This window comes from Chlamydotis macqueenii, chromosome 2, assembly GCF_036417535.1.
Source record: "Chlamydotis macqueenii isolate bChlMac1 chromosome 2, bChlMac1.mat, whole genome shotgun sequence".
In the NCBI taxonomy this organism is placed as follows: Eukaryota; Metazoa; Chordata; class Aves; order Otidiformes; family Otididae; genus Chlamydotis; species Chlamydotis macqueenii.
Genome location: NC_141557.1, coordinates 190,881 through 214,285, shown reverse-complemented (window position 1 = coordinate 214,285; position 23,405 = coordinate 190,881). Strand labels below are relative to the sequence as shown.

At 49.7% G+C, this 23,405-nt stretch overlaps 1 protein-coding gene across 9 annotated transcripts in view; it reads right to left on the bottom strand.

Annotated features, from left to right (window-relative positions):
- Positions 1-23,405, bottom strand: part of MAP4 (microtubule associated protein 4) — a 151,109-nt gene that overhangs the window by 40,328 nt on the left and 87,376 nt on the right. For 7 of the 9 annotated variants that reach the window (XM_086741614.1, XM_086741607.1, XM_086741613.1 and 4 more), the window contains exons 5-13: positions 18,574-18,705; positions 14,921-15,031; positions 14,259-14,387; positions 13,679-13,753; positions 12,274-12,402; positions 9,891-10,577; positions 8,647-8,784; positions 7,691-7,861; positions 2,227-6,564 (exon numbers count right to left, since the gene is read on the bottom strand). In XM_086741614.1, coding sequence (XP_086597740.1) covers positions 2,227-6,564; positions 7,691-7,861; positions 8,647-8,784; positions 9,891-10,577; positions 12,274-12,402; positions 13,679-13,753; positions 14,259-14,387; positions 14,921-15,031; positions 18,574-18,705 — 5,910 coding nt within the window. The remainder of the gene's footprint in view (positions 1-2,226; positions 6,565-7,690; positions 7,862-8,646; positions 8,785-9,890; positions 10,578-12,273; positions 12,403-13,678; positions 13,754-14,258; positions 14,388-14,920; positions 15,032-18,573; positions 18,706-23,405) is intronic. The other 2 variants (XM_086741611.1, XM_086741612.1) reach the window with 2 other exon arrangements.

Genomic DNA, 23,405 nt, shown 5'->3' with positions numbered 1-23,405 from the left:
TACAAAACCTTTGAGCAGCCAGTTGTTATCTTAAGAGGGGGGATAAACCAGCACATGCACGGTCCGTACAGCCCATGGCCCCTTCAGCTCAGTGAAATCCGGACTACAATCACTGTCGTGATCTCCTGGATCCCCGTGGTTCCTTCTCTGTCCAGTTAACAAGCATACTCACGTTCATGGTCTTGAATCTCAACCACCTTCCTTTCATCAATTTCTGGTTTTAACTTGTGTTCAACTGATACACGAATTCCCTGTTTCAGCCTCGGATCCGGCCTAAGGCACTTCCACCCTAGTTGTGCCAATTTTGGGATTCAGCCTGGGTTTTGCAGCTCACTGAACAGCTACGTCATCAGGAGCTGGGCAGCGGCTGGAAAGAGAGATGAGCGGCGGTAATGTGGCTGGATGGTAAAACAAATCTGCTTCCCCGCTCCTCCGCTGCTGAGAGCTCAACGGCAAGGCACGCCGCACCGCCGGCCCCAACGCACGCCGTGCCGCCCGGCCCAGATGTTACACGGTCACCACGAGAGCGCCTGAAGCTACGCCAGCGGCCAGTCTGCTGCCAGCGCTCCCCGACAGCACTTGGGTTTAAACTGCCGTGGGAACGTGTCAGCCAGCATTTCCAGAACAAGCTCAGTTGTTCAGAGCTTCTCTTAAAAAAAAAACAACTGGGAGTCTAGGAAGTGCTGGAAGGGTGAAAGCAACCAAATGTTATCGAAGTCCTGCACAAACTTCGGTCAGGCCAACTTACAGATGCAACGCGTGTCCCAACTTACTGACACGCCGACGCGCTACTCAGCCAGGAATCCTCCAACCCCGCGCACGCTTTACCTGTGCAAGACTTTCAGCAGGAGCTTTTCCTTTTCGCACGGATCTGCTATAAAATCCTGCTCCCTTGAACACAGCGGTTAGCAAAGGAAAAGAGAGATTTCTAGCAGACAATGGAAAGGCTTCAGAGATTTTTTTTTTTTAAAAGATGCTGCCTTTAGCTTTCCTTTTATTTAGTAGCATCATGCACCAAAGAACATCACTTCTGCAGGCACAAGTTCATGCAGAGAACACCACTTCCACTAAAATAGACCCACGTCAGGTTATGCAACGCTCATTAAAATTACAAAACCTCTCACAAGCCTGACCAGCATGTTAAGGCGCACTTCAGCTCTGTGGTGGTTCGGTTAGTGGCTGCATCATGCAAACTGGCAGCAAGGAACTCCGCAGAAATAGGAGCAGGAACAAACTTCCATGCCTGATGACAAGGCAAAAAACTCAGAGCACCTCAGGGCAGGGACAAACTTCCCCAGCGCCTCTCCCCAGCAGGCTGGGACTCACGGAGAAGGTGCCAGTTCTTTCTGAGGAAGGTTTGGAATAAGAAGTACAGGGATAGGTTTTTTATTTCATCTGTATCCATACTATGTTCTCCGTTTCAAAATTCCTACGGACTCCGTTAAATTCTAGGGAATTAATTCCATCTCATGTCCTACGAGTGCAGGGATCTTGCTCCCTGGACAACAGCCAGGGTAGACAGTCCGAAGCTCTTACAGTCCATCCACTGCCTCCACAGAGATAACGTCTGAAAATCCGTACCAGTCCCACCATTGTTTTCTTACTGCTCTGTTTCAGTGAGCATTATCGCCCCAGAAGGAACCTAGCAGAATTTTAGAGACGTAGCAGTTCAAGGCAGCTTAAGAGAGAGTCACCACCCAACTGCAGGAGAAAAAGTAGGAGGTTGTAGCTGGCCTGAGGTAGGACTAAAACCAAACCCTGCACGACAGCAGTGATCGAGAACGTTTCCTGCCACAGCAATACTCCGTTCCCTGCGTGCCAGGGGCGCACAGCGCTATTCCGTGAGCGCGACTCGCTGCAGCGCTGCAGATGAAGGCCGCTTTCCGCCTGGGATGACGGGAAGCTAACACAACACCAAAAAGTGCCAGTTTACTTAAATATTCTACAATATATAGGTAAAATCAACTCTGAATGAATTTTTAAAAAACAATCATGAGTTCTGCAGCTCAGACCAAGCTGTCAGTCCTCCACTCTGGGAATTAGCGCCGTGAGGCAGGCAAGCAGAACTAACAGCCTTTTCACATCAGCCAAAACCCAGTCATGCCACACTCGCTTGTGCCACGCCGGATTAACAGTTACGAACTCATGCCAACGCACTGACAAACAGCGAGGTCTTGCGGGCAAGCCGGCTGGGTTACGCCGCTAGCTCACATCGCACGCACACACCTTGTTCTCGCCTCTGCCGGCCCGCGCCGGCGGGTGTCGGCTGCCTCGGTCTCTCTCGGTCTGGAGCAGCAGCCCTGGCTGGCAGGGTGGGCACCCCTCTCGACTTTGTGGGTCTCATGTAGCCTTTCAGCTGCTCTGCCGCTTTAACCTTCTCTTTCTTTGCCTCCTTCGCAGCTTTTTGTTCACATTCATCTTTTCCTTTAGTTGTGCCTTCAGGTTTATCCGCTTCAGGCTTCAGCGCCGGGGCAGCCCGCAGGTGAGCCTCCTCCTCCTCTGCGGGCCGAGCACGACCCTTCTCGTTATCTCCGGGACTGATGTGGGCTGTTTGGGCAGCTGTCAGATCTAACGCAGCGGCCTCTGCTTCAACAGCTTCATTGTCCAATCTGCCCGGGAACCCCAGCGAGCTCTGCCCGCTGCTCTTGCCCCCATCCAGCTCAGCCTCTCTGGCTTTACTCTCCATCGATGCTCCTGCCGCGCCCCGCGACACGGCGCCTTCTGCTTTGCTCTCTGGTGTCGCCGCAAGTTCCAGGGAACCGCGCCCCGCGTCCTCTCCAGAAGTGACGGCTGCTTCTAGTTTCCCTGTCCCTTCGGCACCTACAGGAGCCGGTCTGCTTTTTGGATCTGCCGCCTTCTGAGGAAGGTCTGGGGAAGCGTTGGCAGCAGTTTGCTTTTTATCGGCGGTTCTCATTTCTTTATCATCCGCCTTTGCCACGGGAGAAAGGTGAACAGCGTCCTCCTGTGCTTTACTGTCCCGTTTAACCGAATGGTCCAAACAAAGTGGTTTACCCACCTCGCTCCCATCCCGGGAAGCAGTCTCTTTGGTTTTGCCATCTTCCTTTGAAACCTCTTTTCCAGGCTCTGTGTGTCCCACGTTGATGGGTCGCTCGCAAGATTTCTGCGTCTGCAGCTCCTTAGCACCAGGTCCAGGCCCTTTGCTGCCGTTCTCCGCCTGTGCTTCAGGAGGGGGAAGCCCTTCAGCGCTCGCACCCTCACCCATCTGCTCCGGGAAGCCAGAGGAAGCACGGCCGGCGTTGTCAGGGCCGGCTCCCACAGGCTGAGCAAGGGATTCACAGACGCTTCCCTTACTACCCCAAAGCGTCTGAGGGTCAGTGGGAAAGTTTTTAATATTTCTGTTCTCATCTACCAGCTCCGTGTTTGCCATTCCACACTCCACCTCAGATCCTACGGGAGGCTGCCCCTCTCTCCTGTCCGTTTTCGGCTCTAGACCAGGCTGCTCAGAGGCGTTTTTGGCCTTTTTACTGCTTCCATCATAAGCCCTCTTCTTAGATCTGTCAGTGGCCGCGGCCAAAGCGTGATCTGCCACTGATGGATGCTCTGGGATAGGAAGTTTGCCCCCCGCGCTGGAAGGAGCAGGACTTTCTGCTTCAGATTTGCCAGTCATCTCCGTGTCATAAGCAGGAAAGGTCTCTGCACCTGCTTTATGCTCCAGAAGACGTGGCTGCTGCAAGCCAGCCTCCATCTTTTTGCATTCCTCCCTAGCAGTCGTGTGTGATTTTTCTGGCTCCAGAGGCACAGCAGGAGCTTGTCCTTCAGTAGCATCGCTTACGTCACCGAGCAGACCGGCTGAAGTGCTGCAGTTAGTCTCTCTGCCTTTATCACAAGACTGAGTTTGTTTAGTATCCCCCACCTCTTCACCTCTTGCAGAGGTGCTACCTGGGCCCCGTGCCACAGAGTGCTCAAGACTATTCTCAGCCTTTTTCCCCTTCACATCTCTACTCTTTTTCTTCGGCTTGTCCACCACCGGTTCCCCGGCGGGACCACGCGCCACAGCTGCATCTGTCCTGTGCTGCGGGACGGGCTCGGAGGTATCTAGCTCCTTACCTCTACCCACGGGCCAGGTTTCGGTAGTGCTGACTGTTTCTGGCTCTGCGGTCTCTGTTCTATGACCTGACAGAACCGGCTGATCAGAGACGCTGCTCCTACCGCCGCCCCATCTCTCGGGCTTTGCCAGCGCCTCTCTGGTTCTGTCTGGCAGGCTCTCCAGGAAAAGCTCGCTCTCAAAGCCAGACACCTTCCCTTTATCAGAAGTCACCTCTGTTGTGTTCCCAGCTCCCTCCTCTTTGCTCAAAGGACTGCTTGTTTCCACCCCAGCACCCAGGCCAGCTGCCTGCCCAAAGGGACTTTTCTCCCTTTTTTTCCTTTTCCCATCACTACATCTCTTCCTGGGTTTGTCTGCCGCCAGGGCCGCGTCAGAATTCACCACGGATTCGCCTGCCCAGGTCGCTCGAGCCCCTTTGCCTGTGTTCACCAAACCGACCTCTTCTGCTTTGCCGACCGTGTCAGCCTCGGCGAGGCGCTTCGCTTCCTCCCGCCCGCTCTCCGGCAGGAACGGCTGGTGTAAAGCTCGCACATCAGCCATTTCATTTCTCCCAACGTTTTCCTTCGGCTCCCCTGTTCCCGGTTCAGCTGACCTGTGCATTTTAGTCACACCTGAGGTACTCTCCTGAGAACAGCCAGCACTAGCACAGCCCCACTCTCTGCCTGTATCCCTAACTTCCTCAGTCTTCCCAGTCAAGTCAGGAAAACTACTTGGATCCATCTTATTCTCGAGAAAAGGCTGCTGGAAAAAACCTCTTTCCCCCTTTTTACTTCTTCCATCACTACCTCTTTTTTTTGGCTTGTCCGCAGGGTAAGCATGAGTAACGCTTCCTGACGGAGAAGCTCTGGCAGTGAAGCCTCTGCCTTTATCAGGGAACGCTGGTTCTTTTACAGCCTCCTCTGTCCTCGCTGCATCCGTAGGTTTGCCTACATCCTCCGAAAGCATCGGCTTGAGCATGTGCTCAGGGAAGGTTCTCATTTTTTTTACTTTCCCTTCACTACGCTTTTTTCTAGGTCTGTCCATCCCATGTACAATAGCGGGATCTTTTCCAGCCTGCTGCTCTACCTCAATAAATCCTTTCCCTTTGTTTTTGTCAGGGGAATCTGCCACCACCGCTCTGCCCACGGCTTCGGCAGAGGCGGGACGTTGCGTGGTGTCAGACTTGGGTGAGAGAAGAAACGGCTGCCCTGAGAAACCATCAGCCTTTCTGTTTTGCAGAGCAGTGACTTCCTCGGGGTTTGGTAGAACTAATGGTGTAACCGGCGTTTTAGCCCTATCTGTCGGAGCCTTCAATTCTTCCTCTGGAGCGATGGACTTGTCAGAGGACGCTGTTTTAGATTCATCAGCTGCCTTCAGCTCGTTAGGAAGCGTGCCCGACGGGGCCGCAGCCTCTAGAAGAACAGGCTTGTGGAAGGATTCATTTCCAACCCCTTTGCTTTTTTCACAACTCCCTCTTTTCTTAGCTCCTTCTTCCAGTGACCCGCTGGAAGCCTGAAGCTGAGGGTGGACAGTGTCACTGAACGCTTCACGCACAGGAGAGGGGCGTTGAGTCCCCTTATCTTGATCAGAAAGGAGCAATCCTGAAGGTCTGGTCTCTGAAGGAGCTTCTACTTTGCTTAGATTGATGGCTTCCGAAGGAGACGCTGTCAGGTCAGCACATTCGGGTTCCTTATACTCCTTCCTCTCCCTTTTATCAAGGAAATCTTTTTGCAAAGGCCCGGCTGGCACCTTTGCTGTAACGGGCTCCCCCACCTTAGTCTTGCCTGCCTGCTCCAAGGGAACCTGCTTCCTTTTGCCTTTAGACTGCCAACTGTCATCTCTCATTTCTTCCATTTTCATGACGTCTCCATCTTTGGCATCCCAGGCAGACTCGAACGGCACGCTGGGTTTTTGGGCCCGCTGTCCTGGTGCTGGCACTGAGAAGGCATTTGGATCATCCGGGACATGACTTTGTGGTATTATTTTAGCATCCTTTGGCGTATCCAAAGCTCTGCTTCCTGAGGCAACTGACTGCTCTCTGCGAGCCTCAGCAGGCATTGCGGGACAGACATCTGGTTTTTGCCATTCATCAGCAAATGGAGAATTTCTCGGAGCTTTGGAGACTGTGACATTTTCATCCCAGAACTCCGTTGTTCTTGGCAGCTGGTTTCTCTTTTGTTTCGGTTTCTTTTTCTTTTTCTTCACAATGGCCAGAGAACCGTCCAAATCCCAGCTCTCCCTCGGTACGTCTCCGCAGCTCTCCGTAGACTCCGACAGCGCGCCGGGCGGCTGCTCAGTCGCCTTTTTATGTGAGACCCTAGCGCGAGGGGATGTTCCAGCACCGCATCCGAGTTCCACTACAGAATAGGGGTCTACTCTTGGGTCTGCGCTCTTCGGCTGTGGGAGACCTATCAGACGTTCCTCTGGTACCTCTGCAATAGGCACTGGCGCAGGTTTCGCTCTGCCAAACCTGCGGTCACTTGATTTGTTAGCTTGCCTGATTTGTGCAGTGGGTAAACCTGGAATACAGGAAGCCTGCTCAAACATCGAAGCAACTATTTGCTTTAAAAAATAAATAAATATACTATATATGTGATTTTAGCCATCTAAAATAGTCCAGACAGCCACACATGCAGAATTTTCCAGCACCGATACTACACTGATTCTAAATCCACCTCAGTAGGGCTGGGATAGACATTTACACGCAAAGTCTATTTAAACAGCTACCGATAAATACGTCAACGCTATTTAAAAATACATCATTCCTGACAGATCCTCTCACCCCACCGAAAAGCAGGAGTTCTTGTCAGGATATGCTATCTCTTTTTAAAAATGCATTCAGGATCCGTTTTGTCTCAGCAAGACAAGGAAACAGATACACTTTTTATATCCCTAACTGGCATCCTTCCAAAATGTGAAAATAAAACTTTAGTGGAAAGCTGAGGCTAGAGAAGAGAGAAGGGTACAAGGGGAAGGGGGAGCAGAAGAGCTGAAGTTCCCCACAGCACCCACGGTGGAAGCAGCGGAAGGCAGAACCTCCGTAAGAGAAGTCCTTTGCCGAACCCCGTGACAGGCAGCGCTGGGTTTCCTTAGCTACAAGCCACCGATTTTAGAGAGCGCACCGGTTATTTGTCAGCTAGCCCTGGTCCACAAATCAGCCTCCAGTCACGAGCGGAAGCAATAACAGCTCATCGGAGAGGCTGGGCTAGTGGAGCAGGGAAAAAATTCCATTTTCCTGTGGTAATTACAAAACTCAATTTGGAAGGAGGTCTTCACTAGGAATATTGCAATAAGAATTAACGGTCCTTTTTAACACCAAAATAAAAAGCTAGCAGTAACGGCAAAAAGATGGTGAGCTTTGAAATTCTACAGCAGAAGAGATCTAAGCCAGGCCCAGTGACAAGGTACGAACAGCACCCACATCTGGGCTTCCAGTCTGGTGAACGCGGAGAGGAGGAGGCTATGGAAGAGGGCAGGGGTTAGAGGCACAGCGCAAGCAATTCACCGGTGAACGCCAAGAACCGCATAGCTGCTTGGTGCAAAAGATTTCTGCGTGCTCGAGCGGCAGCGCAGTGAGCAGGAAGAGGTGAACAGTTCACAGGAGGTGATCTCCGTTCTAAACCAGAATTTTTATTTATATCCCACCTGCGGGCTCCTGCAGGGCTGCTTCCGGCTGAGGCTCTGCGTGCTGGACGTGGTTGTGTTCAGCCTCCTCCTTTTGTTTCTCTGTAACAGTAACATCCACGGCTGTAACAGGTTTTTCTGGAAGGAGGTCTTTGTTTTCTAGTGCAACAGCTTCTTCTGCTTCCAGTGGAGCTGGAATACGGAAAATACAAAGGGAACGCTTCAGTTCTTACGAACACAGGCAACCTGCAGCTGAAAGGCTAGCCCTTGGAAAGGGTACGGGTTTATTTTTATTGTCAACAGGGATGAAGTCTTTAAGATAGTGTAGTCTACCACATATTATCTCCTCACAATCACATCTTAAGCAGCAATTTTTTATTTTGGTAGCCGTGCCAAGGTGGAGGTAAAGCAGGAAGCAGAGACTCAGGGCTTAAGCACAGGGTGAGGGTTTGGGGTTTGGGTTTTTTTTTCCTCTTTGTAATCAAGCAGATTCAGCCTATGCTAGCTTCCCACTGGAATTCAAACCCAGAGAATACTCCGTTATCAGTCCCTCTCTAACGCTAATCATCCCGTATTCACACGCACCTCAGAATATATTCGTGCAGACACTACACATAATTACAACACGTTTTAATCTGTAAGACATAATTACACTGGAGAACAGTTCTAGACGTAACTAGAACGTTGTATTTCAATTTCAAATAGAAATAGAAATTATAACAGACACTGGTACAACCCTGGCTGAGGAAGAAAAAGCCAAGTGATATGATGGCACTGGCAAAGTTTAAGACTGCCACCTATTTCTACAGTCCCCGTGTCTGCCCTCACCAATAACCTTCCTGAAATCACACCCTGCTTGCTCTGCCCTTGATACGGACAGGGAGCAGCGGCTGTGAGAAAGGACTTTGGCGGTGGGGCAGAACCAGCTGCTAGCAAAGCGCTGGCTCCAGTTTTACGCCGCGGTTTGTGTTTCTCACCCGCTGGTTCGGGAAGACGGTTCGGCTGCTCTGGAAGGCGCTCTTCGCGGCGGCTGGGAGGCGGGCTGCTCGCCTCTGCTTTCGCTAACAGATCAACACAAGCTTCGGGGACGCTTGCTTCTCGTTCTGCACCTGCTTCTACAAACAGAATGTAACAAATAAAAATTCATATTGTTTTTCATTTAGATCAGACTATGCAAGGTAAAAATCACCTCCTCACCTACATCTGATCTCCCACCAGAAACTCAAGGTTTTCCTCACTTCCAGAACAGCGGTAACCTGCTTTTCCAAATAACTTTCTACCAGCTCCCCTCTCCTGAAAGCTCAAGTGTTCTGCTAAAGCCGATCTTCCTGTACTGGCTGCTATTTATTCTTTCATCCACCCACCTACGCCTCTCAGTTACTCCATTCTAGTAGGGTTGGGGTTTTTTTTGTTAAAACTTCTCTCTTCTGAAATATATTCGTAAAGTTAAAGAGCATCAGAAGGTAAGGAAGAAAATAAAATATCCCACTCCAACTCTTCTGCGATCAGCCCACACGTACTGCCGCTGCCCAGTGCTACCTGCTGTACTTGGACAGTATTTTCTCTCCAAAGGGCAGTGTCCTGTGACACACCTGTGCAGCACAGCAAGTCCACCGTCCCCCTCAGGGAAAACCAAAACGCCCGCCGGCACTTTGACACCTGTCGTCAGTCCCAGGAAACGTCACAGAATTCTCAACGCCTAGCAGTCTGTTCAGAAACCCCTTTCAAGAGAAGAACCTTTGTTTCAAACCCGTGTCCTACAGGGTCTGCAGTGATTCCCTACACGCTGAGGATGACAGTGACACAAAAATAAGTACAGAAAGGGATGAACTAAAATGTCTCCATGGCTGCCCCAAAAAACATGTCACTGCTAGGAATGACAAGTAAAACTAAACAAACAAAAATTGAACAACCAATTAAGATATTCTAGTTTTATATTTTCTAAGTGAAAAATCCTTGTGAAGCACTTCCTCTGCCAGTGTCTTGACAGCAGAATCGAGCTCTACGTAAGATGTTTTGTGCAAGGCTAGTCAAACTTAACTACTAAAAAAAACCCAAAAACTTCTGTAGAGCCTCATGAGAATTGTGCATCTGTGTAGCCATCACTACGTGCTACCAGGAGTGTTGCTGTGCCAGCGCCGTGCCAACGCAGAGCTCCCTTCTCACACCCCTTGCCAACCTGTTTCAAGCCTGAAGGAAGCTTTCCGGCCTGGACGCTCACCTGCAGGAGGCTTCTCAAAGGGCGACTTGTCGTGCTCCAGAGAAGACTCCGACGCCATCAGCTCTTCAGATGCAGCGACCTTGGCGTCAGCCGCAGGGACAGACGTGGCTTCTGCAGAGACAACCCCAGAGTCCAGGGCAGGAAGAGGCTTGGCTTCTGCCACAGGAGCAAACCCAGAATCCGTAAGATGATGATGGTTGACTTCTGCTGCAGGGGCAAACTCCACATCTGCTGCTGGGGCAAACTCAGAATCCATGGCATGATGGGATTTAGTATCTGCTGCTGGGGCGAACTCCAAATCCATAGCATGAGGAGATTTAGTATCTGCTGCTGGGGCGAACTCCAAATCCATCGCACGGTGAGATTCCACATCTGCTGCTGGGGCAAACCCTGCAACTTCTGCTGGGGCAAACTCCAAATCCATAGCGTAATGGGACGTAGGATCTGCTGCTGGGGTGAAGGCAGCCCCCGCTGCTGGGGCGGAGGCAGCACTGACAGTGCTGGGAGGCTTGGCTTCCGGCGCAGGAGCAAACCCGCCCTCCGCAGCCTGAAGAGGGCTGGCTTCTGCTGCAGGTGCAAATCCAGCATCCAGAGCTTGAGGAGGTTTGGTGTCTCCTGCGAGAAAGGACCCGGCTTTGTCCGCAGAAACAGGCACGACATCCGAGGATGGAACACAGGCTGCATCTGCTGCAGAAACACAGATACCAACAAAGAATACAGCACGTAAATACCCGACAGTTTGGGTTTATGACTAGAGAAGACGGGGCTTTCTCTCCCCGTCTTCCAGCATTGTGTATTCCCCCGTTATGCCAGCGTGCCCGACTTGTACTGGACTTTATGGGCCTCCTCAAGGCACCGAGCGCCTGGCCTACGACAGCCTCAGGTGCCGTGTTTCGTATCCTTGACTACCGCGTTAGACACCCATCTGCTCCTGACGTGCCCCAGCCAAGAGCTGCGTTGTTTTCTGCAGAACTCCCTGACGCTCCGGGGCTGGCAGGATCCACTGCGAGCAACGCGCTCCGGCAGAACATACGCAAGAACCCCAACGAGGGGTTTTTCCTGCACAGCAGGACACAGAAGGTTTTGGTGTCAGCTTTACGAGCCCAGCTGTGTACTGCAATGGTGGAAAAGGTCCTGAAACGTTCCAGAGCCACACACACTTCATTTTAAACATTGTTTATTCTGTTCAGGGGTGGCACGGCACTGCAGCCTGACCAGGACCATCGGCGCTCTGGACACAAGGGACACCGCCATCCAGTGAATCACCAGCTGCCCTTTATTCCTTCATCTTCAACTTGGCCTCGTCTGTTTTTATAGAGTAGCTACTAAACACTCAGCCACCAGTTTCAAAAGAACATCTCTCCGTTCACAGTACAATTAAGCCGCTGCATGTATGTTAGCATTTTCATAACATTCCCTTAAAGGGTTGTTTCCAGTCAGCTTCAGTTTAACATTTCAGCTGTCTAGAGGCAAGTTTTTACAAATTCTCAAAGGCCAGAAGCACCAATTGCCCTTCTGCAGCTATTAATTTCAGCAGCCCCAGCACCGCCCGGCTCTGCGTAACGCAGCACTGTGACCGGAGCGTCTCAGATATATTGCTGAGCAGATGTTAAAAAAAAAAAATTAATCTGCTGATTGTTCGAGTCACATCTAAAAATATCCTCCCCAAACAATGGAAACAATATTAAAATCTTAAATTAGATACTTAAACCGAAAAAGGAAAGAAATTACCAAAATGGAAAAAGTCCCTTTTAAAATAGCCCTTCAGCAGCCATTTAGATGAAAGCAACGTTCCGGTGAGCCAAACCAAACCCATCCATCACGCACCAGCCCGCGTCTGGTTGTGCCGGTGTTTCTTTGGTTGCTGCTGGGGTTTTTTGTTGTTGTTTTGGTTGTTTGGGGTTTGGTTTTTTTTTTTTTTGAAGTGATATCATGATCCTCTCCAAAATAAAATTTGAAGATTGTGACTGTACAGAAGAGTAAGACAGTAAAGAAACAGGTATTAAAAGCAGAATGGATGCCCTCCGTGGCATGAATCATGGAACATACTGGAATAAAGCCTGAAGAAACCAGACAAAGACCATACCATGAGTCTGACGCTGTGTATAAATACATTAGAAACTCTGTTTTAAGGAGAGTCTTTCAAACTGAGAGTTTTTAAGGTATTTATACACAGCATCAGACTCACGGTAAAACCACGTTCTTGACACACCTGAACATTTTTCTGAAGTTAATATTTTGAGAAAGTACAGAATCATGGAATCATTTACTGCACCGTGACACAAGAGTCAAAAAGTCCAGCAGGCTGGCCACTTCTCACCAACACAACTCAGGTATCCTACACCTTCAGCCAGCACCAGTCCTTCGACTGGGCCCATTTTACCTGACGCCGCACCTTTTGGTCCATCAGCAGCTTCGGCCTCTCCTGGGGACGCTGTTACGGCAGCAGGAAAGAAACCAGGAACCACTGCTTCGGGGCTTTCTGGCAAGTTCGGCTTTACCGCTTCAGTCCCTGGGCACACACAAAGTTTGATTAAGCACTCAGATCTTCAGCAAACAGCTTTCTCTCCTGCAGTCGCCAGGACGTGACTCACCCTCTCACCGTGCTGCCTGCAGCAGCAACCCTGATGAGTAAGCTCCCCCACTTCAGCATCCCAGTGGGGTTGGACAAAACCAGAATCAGGTTTTATTGTCCATTTTCAGAAGATTAGTTCGTGCAGTACCTAGGAAAACATCTGCATCTTGAGAGAAGCTACTGCTGTGACAAAGTTGAGCAATGTTTTGTTACAACGCATCCCAGTTCCACCCTGAGCTCTAGGTAGAGCCACCAGCTCCAGAAAAGTCCTTCTTCCTACGACCAGTGTTAAACTACTCTCCTCTTCACTCGTTCACCAAAACCAGCAATAAGGACCCCATTATGGGTTAAATACCGTAATACACACACAATCGCAACGGAATTATGTCTCAATGGAGCTTCAGAGACTTAACTGTAGCCAGAATCTGAAGATAATTCAACAGAAGAGACAGGTTTGCAATTAGAATTTAGTTTTAAATTCTGTTCATTATGCATGAGCCAAAATTGCGTTTGTTGGTGCCCTCAGCTACAAGTGCCCTGACTTACCGCTCAGGTCAGCGATTTGGCTCTCAGCGCGTACAAAGACTAGAATCCCTGACAGCAGTAAAGTTCCACTTTCAGAGTTTCTCCTCAATTAATCCTATTTATTATTTTGGTGTCAAGTAATGCTTGACCACAGCTCCCAACTGGAATTTACAGAACCTTCACCGTAAGGAGAGTCCCAGAACGGAGACACAGCCTGGAATCCAGAGAGCTTCCTGCTGAACGTATTTTTTTGCACAGATCTACATCTGCTACCTTAATTCCCCAAAACCCAGGAAAGGGCAATGCTCTCAGAGAGTCAAAGCCCTGCTACACGGTACGTCCCCAAAAGGGCATGTTGCTAATATCTGCCGATGGTTGGCTTGGAACCGCACTTATTAAATTGGTCACCCTAAATTAGAAGTGAACAGTCTATAAAACGCAGGGTTCTCCCCATCCCTTACAGCAAGCACTAAACTAGAAAATGTGTGTTAATTAACTTCTCTCTAAAACATGTGCTTCTATTCTAAACCGATGTGAGAACCACAACATTTTTTTCTTGGTCAGGTCCCACTTCACTGCACTACAGCCTTGTCTTCTTGAAAAGGCAGGCAAGGAGAGAAGCTCTGCTTCTGCTGCTCAGAAACTCTCTATAGACTATTCTCACAGATCAACTCAAAACCATTTTTACCTGGTGGCTCAGCAAAGAAAGAGGCATCTGGTCCCTTCACGTCATGCTGAGCTCCCATCCAGTGTTCTTCAGGCACTACGGAAAACACACACATTTAGTCCTGCCACTAACACTGCTTTACTTTTGAGCTGAAGGTATTGACCCTGAGAGTTCATTCTCAGGTGACTTCTCAGTTCCCTTTAGAATGGTGATAGAATATCATGTTCTTCTGCGATTATTGCTAGCGAAAGCTTGCATCAGAGAAGAGTCATACCGAGCTAGGATCTGACAGAGCAGGTTCTTTGCTCAGTTATTCTGGGCAACTGGCTCTGGGAGGCCCTGCTTGAGCAGGGGAACTGGACACGATGACCTCCAGAGGTCCCTTCCAACCCCAACCATTCTGAGATCTCCTAACACCTTCAGAACATTCACACTGAACCAAGAACGGTCATCGCCAATAGGATACTTTCTGACCTTACTCATTTTAGGCATTCAGCTCCCCACCAAGATTCTTTAGCACCAGTAAACCAGGATTTCCCAGCTGCACACCTTTCAGACCCAGCTAGCAGGACACAGTAATAGCGAAGCAGCTGCTTCTCACCCGCTTTGTCCTGCAGAAATGCCGCAGTTGAATCCAGGCCAATGAAGGCTGATGGGTCTAGAGCCTCTGCAGGAGAGTACAGGGTCCCCAGGAAAGGTTGTTCAGGTACCATCATAGATCCGTGTGGTGCTAACGAAACAAAAAGACCATCTGTTAATCACTATGCTAACCCTAACGACTCCCCTCCAAAACGTAAGGTCTGTGTAACGCTGCATTGTAAATTAGGTACGCATATGTAATTTTCTATCAAGGTGCAAGACAGCAAGCACAGGCAAATTATTTCCCTTTCGCTTTCTGCTTCTGCTCCCATGAATTATTCTTAATAACCGCTTAAACTCCAACAGTCCAAACACTGAAGACTACTTTGTGGAAAAAAGTTCATGCGTATTTGGTTTCAAGCCATCAAGACAAGAGCCACTGGTAGCTCCTGCTTCAACTCATGTAGATGTCCTACCTCCTTCTGCCTCACTATACTTCAAAAAACCTTCCTGGAAGTAGCCATTGGAATGGCTTTAGGCACAGATACACAAAAATGTAAAAAAATATGGGAAGAGATTAAACAGTCCATGCACTTAGCAGCTTAACAGTTTTCAGTATATGAAAGTCAACAGAGAAGCCACCAAAACCTGACCATCAGGGACATTTGCCGAGGAGGACCTCACCATGGATGTCTCTGGAAGCATCAACGTGGTCCGTGTACAGCGGCATACTCTTCATGTCAGTCGGAAACGATAAATCAGGCAGATTCTCCCCTCTGTGCATGCCGAAGGGGTCTGGCAGGAGGCAAGAACAATACCAGTGTCACCACACAGGGGGACGACGCGATGCAGAGGAAGATTATTTAAAACACAAGATGAAGATGCACCTGACACCACCACTGGACTTCTGAGGGAAAGCTGCTTTCAGGATTATTTACCAGAGGCAAACACCTTCATGATTAGAGTTTATGCCCAACAGTAAAACACGGTTGCTCTTTCCTAGGAAAACCAACTAAAGTCTGGATTCCGACTGTCGCACGGAGACCTCGTCTCCTCCTCTCAAGGAGGAAGCATCTGTTTCTGACCCGATGGACACGCACAGCTAACTTGAGCCCGGAACAACGGCTGAGCTCCAGCTCTGTTAACTCCACAGCAGACCAGGGAAAGCCTGTGTAAGCTACATGCTCACCTCCCCAAGAACACCATACCAGTATAATCTGGCTGGTGGACCAGTACTTTAAGTTACAAGCCAGGCAGGAAAAGAACACATCTCCCAGTGTCCCACGCTGACGAGCAGCCTTCGCCCTCAGTTCCAGACCAGAGGCACTGGTGAGGCTGTCAGGACCTTCAGTCCACGTTTGCAGGTTGCCTGGTGTCAGCTTTGGTTGGTCTAACGCGCGTTAGCTCTGTTCTGCTTTTAGTCCAGGTTGAAGTGGATCTACCAATGTCCTCTGCAAAAGATGGTACTTCAGCAGCTGAGGCTTCGGCAAGAGAAAGTTCCTTTTCTGCAAGTTTTACTTTTTGTGCCCACACATCTCCTTTCCCCCGAAGTAATCAGCACAGGCATTCAAACCGGACAGGACAGAGAACCACCACGCTGGGTTTTATAAGAATCTGAAATGCCATGAGTCGGAGAGCAGAGAGGCGACCTCATGGAGAGAATAAAACAAAGAAAAGCCAGCCCTTCCGCGAGTTAGCCGCTGTACTGTCACGGGCAAGAGACTGCAAGGGGAAGGAAACGCGGCATTCCCCTCTCAAACAAACTACCCCGTAGGTTACAAACCCCTGGACGTGTTCTGCAACCAACGATTCCCAGTACACCTTGCTGGTTTGTGCCGGCTGCACACCGCGCCCCCCTCCAGCCAGGCAGGGCCGAGCACCCAGTGGTTTCGCCGCTCGCAGGTGAGTGACACTTCTCATGAGCGCCTCGCACGCTGCATCACCCAGGAGCTGAGGAACTCTCTGTTCCCGACGCCGCTGTCACACACCGATTTCCGGACACTGCAGATTTCTTCCAGTTCAGCACAACGAAAAGGGATTCAGCTGAAGGCCGTCACCCATTTTCATGTCAGGCACGCTGTCTGCGGGGATGACAGCCACCCTTCAAATGTTCACACGCCCACGGTGCTCCAAGACGTCGAGACCAGGTGAGCTGCACGAATTCTTTTACAAGTTTACCAGACTATTTGAGATGCCAAGACAATATCTTGCTTCAGCATTAGCTGCAGAAATTTTTAACTTCAAGCTGTTCAAAACAGGATTACCAAGACTAAATAAGTGCCTTATCTCAACTTAAAAACAAAACAGGATGAACTGTGCGGATGGGATGCGGCCAGCGTAGGAAATTATCAGTTCTTGCATTAAATGAGCCCTGAAAATATTTCTCTACCTGCTCAAAATTTGCAAAATGTTAAGAATCCGAGAGTATTGTTTGCAGACAGCTGGAGGTAAGATCATCAAGACGTTTCTGGAAGTTTCTTCTCAGCTGACTTCCACAGACACTCGCGCCCTTTGCTGTTCCGAGACACAGCTCCAGTTTCCCAGTGACTGTGGGCTAACAAGAGCACACTGCTGTAAATCACCTAAATGGGAACTCTTCGCATTTGGGTAACTGCCTGTAACCAATCATGATACACCTGCGATTACGGGCCTTGCAGCGCTGCCAAAGCTTGCAAGCACTGAGATAATGTTCAGGTTTTATTCATTCTACACCACAGTAAAATTCTTGAAACGAGTCTTTTTCTTGCAGGTACGTGTGAAATAGGCAGGCAGGTTTTCGCTCACAGCGGTTCCTTTCCCAGGGCTGGGTCCCACCGCCAAACCCCAGCGCAGCGTGTGATGTGCGACGGCACCGCCCGGGGCAGCCTCAGACGCGCTCCTTCAGCTGCTCGCAGGAGGGGCAGACCCGCATTTCCCACGTTTCCCACCGAGGAACGAGGAACTACAGCAGTGCTGGGCGGGAGACCTGTTACACCGCTGACCAGAGAATTCTCTCCTTGGGAGGGAAATCATCCTGCTCTTTTCCACGGAGCAGGCACAAACATCTTTAATAAACCCGTAGACTTTTACGAGCCTGCTGTTCACATTTTTCTCCTTCTGCAGACAAGTTGGTAGAGCTGTTCTATCCTCTCTGCTCGGTTAGGGGAACCGGCCAACCTCTAGGCGGAATCTCCCGTTTGCACAGCACCAAGAAAAGCAGTAGGGAGAAATACTTTCATCCACAGTGCCTTATCCACGCACAGGTACGCAAGACACTAAGGACGTGAAACCTAAGGAAATGTGGTTTTGTGCAATACATAACCCTCCGATTCATATTATTCAGGCCAAAAGAACACTGGGTGATGGGCTAGGGATATCAACTGCTCCTAATCAACAAGTTTGTCATCTGGCTGTGGCGCATAGCTACATCAACACCCCGTTCTTCCATCCAACAAAGCCATGCGAGGGAAAAACTCAACAACTGCTTTTTAGAAACAAGTGGCTCTTTTGTTCCAGTTGTTCCATGAATCATTTCTTACCCTTGTAACAATATATGTAGTTTCTTCAGAGAATCTCTTAGTAAATACGCACTTTAGATAGCAAGAAAATAATCTAGTAAGCAGGTCTACAGCACTCAAACACACCCAAAAAGCTCCATCCTGTTTCAGCCAGTACCTTCCCCGGGTTTATTGCCTGTTACCATCTGGGCAGCGCACACATTTCTCATACCCCCAGGAGCTAGCAAGTGATTTCCCATAAGCTTTCTCAAAACCGAGAGAAAAACCGGGCGGAAGCTGCTGGGTGAAAGGCTATCTTTTTGCAGGGGCAAGTTACACAAGGTTCATCTAATTTTCAAGAGCCAGCGGCTGCACAGGCTGCCTCTGGAACAGACCGACCCGCATTGCAGATGCGGCTACGTGACAGCTGGAACCGGCGTTTCTGAGCGCCAGGAAGGCCGGCCTTCAGCTGTCAACAATTTTGGGGAGGCCTGCTCTGAAAGACACAGCACTCAAGAGCGGTTAAACTGAGGGAGTCAGTCAAAAACTGCTCTCGCCACGTGAGCCAAGCCAGGGGAAACGTGCTCAGCCCCGCGCTGTGTACTCTAACACACCGGACCAGCAACTCTGTGTTTAAGCAGCCAGACTACGCTCGGGGGCAAGTTAGGGGCTTGATGTGCTAAGTCAGCTCTGGTGTCGAGAACTATGCGTTTTAGGAAAACAGAGCAACACATCCTAAAGAACACAGGCGTGAGCACAAGGCAAGGGCACAAAACCTCCCTTGGGGACAGAGGCCAGGGCTCTACGTTACACAGCCGATAAAATAACTGGCGGTCCATCTGAAGAGTCATGCAGCCATACCAGCCATCTCCATGGGTTTGAACACGGGCTGCGATTCAAAGCACAAGTCTCTGTCATCCATCGGCCAGGAGTCATTGCGATCAAGAAATTCTTTGTAAGAGAGCTTTTCATCCATTATTTCTCCTGGGAATACTGAAATTAGAGAAGGAAGTGACACCGTCAAAAATGAAACATTCAGCTAAAACATTTAAAACAGATTATTGCATGATATGACATTCAGAGGCCATCAACTGCTGGCCAAACCAGAGACCATGTAGATTCATTTTTTTACTGCTTTGATCCAACTCTTCAAATTAGGAAACAGAATAATGGGAATTTCTGCATCTTGATACACATGTAAGATCAAGAACAGACTCACACATCACAACGCTGTCCTGTTTTCAAAAGTTGGACAATTCATGCTAGCTCTTCACACTCACCTTCAGGGAAATTTTTCATTAACGTAAGAGCTGGAACACCCCTGAGACCCTGAACCAGTGAAACCAAACTAGGAAACCAAAGCCCCTTCCTCTCCTGCCCCGGCATTGACCCGTACACGCACCAAATCTGGTTGTATTAACAAAAACGTCCGTACCACCCCAGACACACAGTACCCACAGGATGGCTTTGCTCTGTTTCACTAGGAGGACAAACTCCAAATCATTTAAGTGAGTAACTTCTCCCTGAATACCTCAAAGGCCTTCATTTGTCTGTCTTTATGTTTCACCCTAATCTTCCCCCAGCTTACAGTAAGGACAGTTCTCTGAACTCATCAACCCATCGGAGTCTGATGGTTTCTGTCTAGCCAAGGAAAACGTTCATCTCTTTGCTGGCCTGCATTAAAAGCAATCGCACTAACGGCCTTCAGCGATGCGAGATGTTTGAGATGGTAGGGAGTCCAGCGTTTCATTACCAAAGCCTTGGCAGGCACCTTTCACAGCCTACAAACATCCCAGGGAAAAAGGCATGGAAACAAAGAAGTCAGACTACATAAGAGAAAACGATTTAAATAAGGTTTGTCCCAAGGAATTTTGAAAACATGCAGATCAGCCTTTTCCTGAAGTCCTTACGAGCAGTCAGAAGACGTTTAGAAAACTGAAGCAAGAAAGCTCAGCTGTGAACCGAGACGTCCTCCAGCAGCAGCACTTAGAGATGCCGCGGGCTCTCCTCTTCCTCACCTTCTGTCCTTGTTGGGGTTTTTTTTTTGTTTTGTTTTCTTTTGGTTTTTCAGTGGTTTTGGGTTTGTTTTTTTTTGCTTTGTGGGGTTTTTTTTTGTTTTGGTTGGTTGGTTTGGTTTTGTTTGTTTGTTTTTTTTAAGTAACATCTCCACTCTGCTCCAGCCCATTCACTTCTCCCAGTGCAGCACCTTGGGATGAACCAGCGGCCAAGCGAGAGCCCGCAGCGTCCCCGCCGCGCGGCTGTGTGAAACGCTGACCACGGCCCCAGCTGCGCCCACACCTTCACAGGCAGGAGGACTTCACCTCTGTCCCGGGAGGCCGCGATTTAGAGGCGCCCAAGAGTGCTGCAGGCCTCTCGGGAGGGCGGTCCACCCCCACATGCTGGGGGGAAGCTTTGGATGCGAAGGGAACCGCACACGCCTCTCCACCAACCGCTATTTTTAACATTTCAACTTTAAATCACTTCAGCAGAGAACCAAAAGCAGCAGTGCCAGCGGCCAGGACGGGAAGAAGCACTAAGGCATAAATTAAGTTCTCCTTGTAAGAGATGTATCAACGCGTACAGCACAGGCAAGCTAGCTATAAATGAGCTAACATTTGTGAACTTTGATTTACACTGAATTTTAACACACACCAAAAATCCTGACCTGCAGCTGTGTCAGGCCTGGCTACTCTACTGCACTTCATTTTCCCCTTCTTAAATCCGTTACGGCAGAGGCGTTATCACGGAACATTCCGACACCAGTCGGCTTGGCCCTGCCCGGCAGTGGGTCCGCCCCAGGCCCGGCCGAGCCCGCTGGACAAAGGGGAAACTTCCAGCAGCTTCTTGCAGCAGCCCCCACCGCAGCCCCCCCCCCAAACAAAACCAGGACAGTGCCCCACAAGAAGCAATCGCAGAAGTAGCACTGGAAACACGCCTTTTTCCTACGAAATTCGACACACAGAGAACGCTGCCTACCAGCTGCGGGCTGGGCACCGACACACCCCAAGACGGGCACTGACGGCGGGGAGCGATACTAGGCCCCAACAGTTCCCAACTGCAGAAGAGTTCCTATTCAGATTCTGATCCAACTAAATAGAAATGAAATAAGCAAATGCCTTTTTTTTTTAACCCTTACATGCACTCTGAGGGCCAGAGAACGGGAATTCGAAGTCCAATTCTGGTAAACACAAGATCTTCTACTGCTCCAGCTCTGCGTTAACACCACCAAGAGAAAGTGCTGCAGAACCGCTGTTGAACGACTCCAGCGTCCGACCGTCAGGAGTTATTCCCACCTCCCGTGTCAGCCCCGCAGATGCTCCACGCATCCTAAGGCGGTGCTGACTTGGCAAGCGAACGCTGCCTTTCTGCCAGCGGCTTTTAGCCGTTATTCCGCTAGCTGACTGCGTTTGCCACGGTTCACTTCAGCAGAGAGGATACTCAGCGGCCCAGGCCGAGCTCTCCGGCAGCCCGGCCTCCTCTGCGCGAAGGACGAGGTACGACGGCGGCGAGCGGGAAAGGCGACGCGCGAGGGCACAACCCCTCGCGCTCAGCGGGAAAATGGGCCCAGGCGGTGCTGGGGTCTGAGGAGAGCTTGGAGACTGGCAAATTAAGCAGGAAATATTCGCTACGGCAGACAAGGCTATTTGCAAAGCATTTTGAAGATGAAGTGCCACTACATGTGTCAAGAGATGTTATTATTTACAATCACTTGTGGTGCAGAAGAGCAAGGGATTTCATTACATTCTACTGTGAACTCCTTTGGACAGGAACCTGTCATTCATTTGTCTGTAAAACTCCATCTAAACTAAAACAAACCCAGCAGACAGTAAATGTCCTTGTCAGTGCGAGGCAGAGGCCTGGGAGCAGTTAAGAAAATCTGACATGAACTTTCTCAAAGATGACTTCAGCCGATTTTTGGGTTGGACCCACGTAAAGTCTGACCAGCTGTAGAGCACCCCAAGTGAACGTGAAGTATTTTAACCAAATCTGTTGGTGCTAGACCACAAAGCCATACTGGCACATCGCTATTATTAACAGATCTCACAGAGGAAGAACAAAATCACGGTCACTACAGGGAAACCAGAAGTAAAACCTCCACTAGCTGTTTTGTGGGTTTTGTTGGTTTGTTTTTTGGGGTTGTTTTTTGTTTGTTTGTTTTTGTTTGTTGGTTTGGTTTTTTGGTTTTTTTTTTTTTTTTAAGTAGTTTGCATTCATGCCTTTATTTAAAGAGGAGAGCACCTCCCTCAACCACACACCTTGCTGGAAAAGGAACGAAGAGGACAGTAAGGCAGTGGCCAAGAAGAAGTGTGAAGGGAAGCATTCACATGTCACACCAGCCAAAATCAACCTCCTCCAACAGTTTAACAGAGCTATATTGGTGTTTTTGCAAACCTTTAGTTGTAGCAAAGGCCCCAAAAGCCGGACGAAAGGTGATTCAAAAGCTAAACCATTAGAAGTACAGACCAAAGACTTGAATATTTTCATACAACGTTCTCCTAAGAGATGCTAATTAAAAAACGCAAACCAACCCCCAGTGCTCTCCAGCAGAAAACCAGAGGTGAGAAGGAATCCGGTGAGCGGCGCGAGGCAGCCGAGGGGCCGGCAGCTGGGGCAGGAGCGGGCGCAAGGCTCCCAGACCACAGCAGTCCTCTGCTCCCCTCTGCCGAAGCGGAGCTCCGCTACGTAGGAACGCAAGCAGTGAACAAAGATTGCTGGATCAAAATAAGCGTTAGCAAAAACTCCCCTGCCATCCCCAGTCAAAGCGTTGTTCAACATCACTTGCCACACAGCTCTACTGCAGACGCTTCCAGCTTATTTGTCACCCCCACCCCGTCCCAACGTTCGGTTCCTCCTCACGCAAGCCAGCTTGACGGACACCAGAAACGTGATGTTGATACGACTGTTGATAATATAAACCAACGCAGGATTACAGCTTACAAAGTCTTGCTTAAAGACAAAAAAAATCATTAACAACATACTCACACAGCACACTTGCTTCTGAAAGCAGAAATACGGATCCCATGCAAGCAGCACCTTCCCCAAACCGATCCCACGGCCGGTTCCGCAGAGAGCGCGCAGCGTTTAGGAGGGCTGCTGACAGCGCCGCTTTGCTCGTTTTATCATCTGCTCCGCAAAGATCAGCACGGCCAGGCAAGCCAATTCAGAAGCTAATCCATACAAAACGGCACTTCTGGCAACCTGCCCCACGGATGCTCCCCACATGGGCAGCTGGCCACGCTCAGACCTCCAGAGGGAAGAGAAACAAAACAAAACAAAAATCTGTGCCCACTGCCGTACAGGGCATCACTCTGAACTTCCAGCAAGGAGCACTCTGAGTAGAGGATTACCATGAGAAAACCTTTTCGCTGCAGGCGACGCTAATCTTGGAAGGTCACTGACCAGATCTCCAGCTAGAGGTTAAGCATCTTCAAAATTAACGAGGCGGCAGCCATGGGGTGTCCCTGCCAGCACCACGCCAAGCAAACAGAAAGAGAGAAGCTTAAGAGCTTCCCTCCTACAGCTGATCCCAAAGCTAATTTGCCCAGATCGCTGCGTTGGTTCAGCATCTCAAATGGACGCCGAGTTTGCCGTGCTGGAATCGCGGCCCAAGAGTGAGATGGTTTTACCCCTCGCTAGAACAAGCCACGCCCTGCCATAAATCCTGGGCAATCTCAAAGGCAGTGAACATCCAC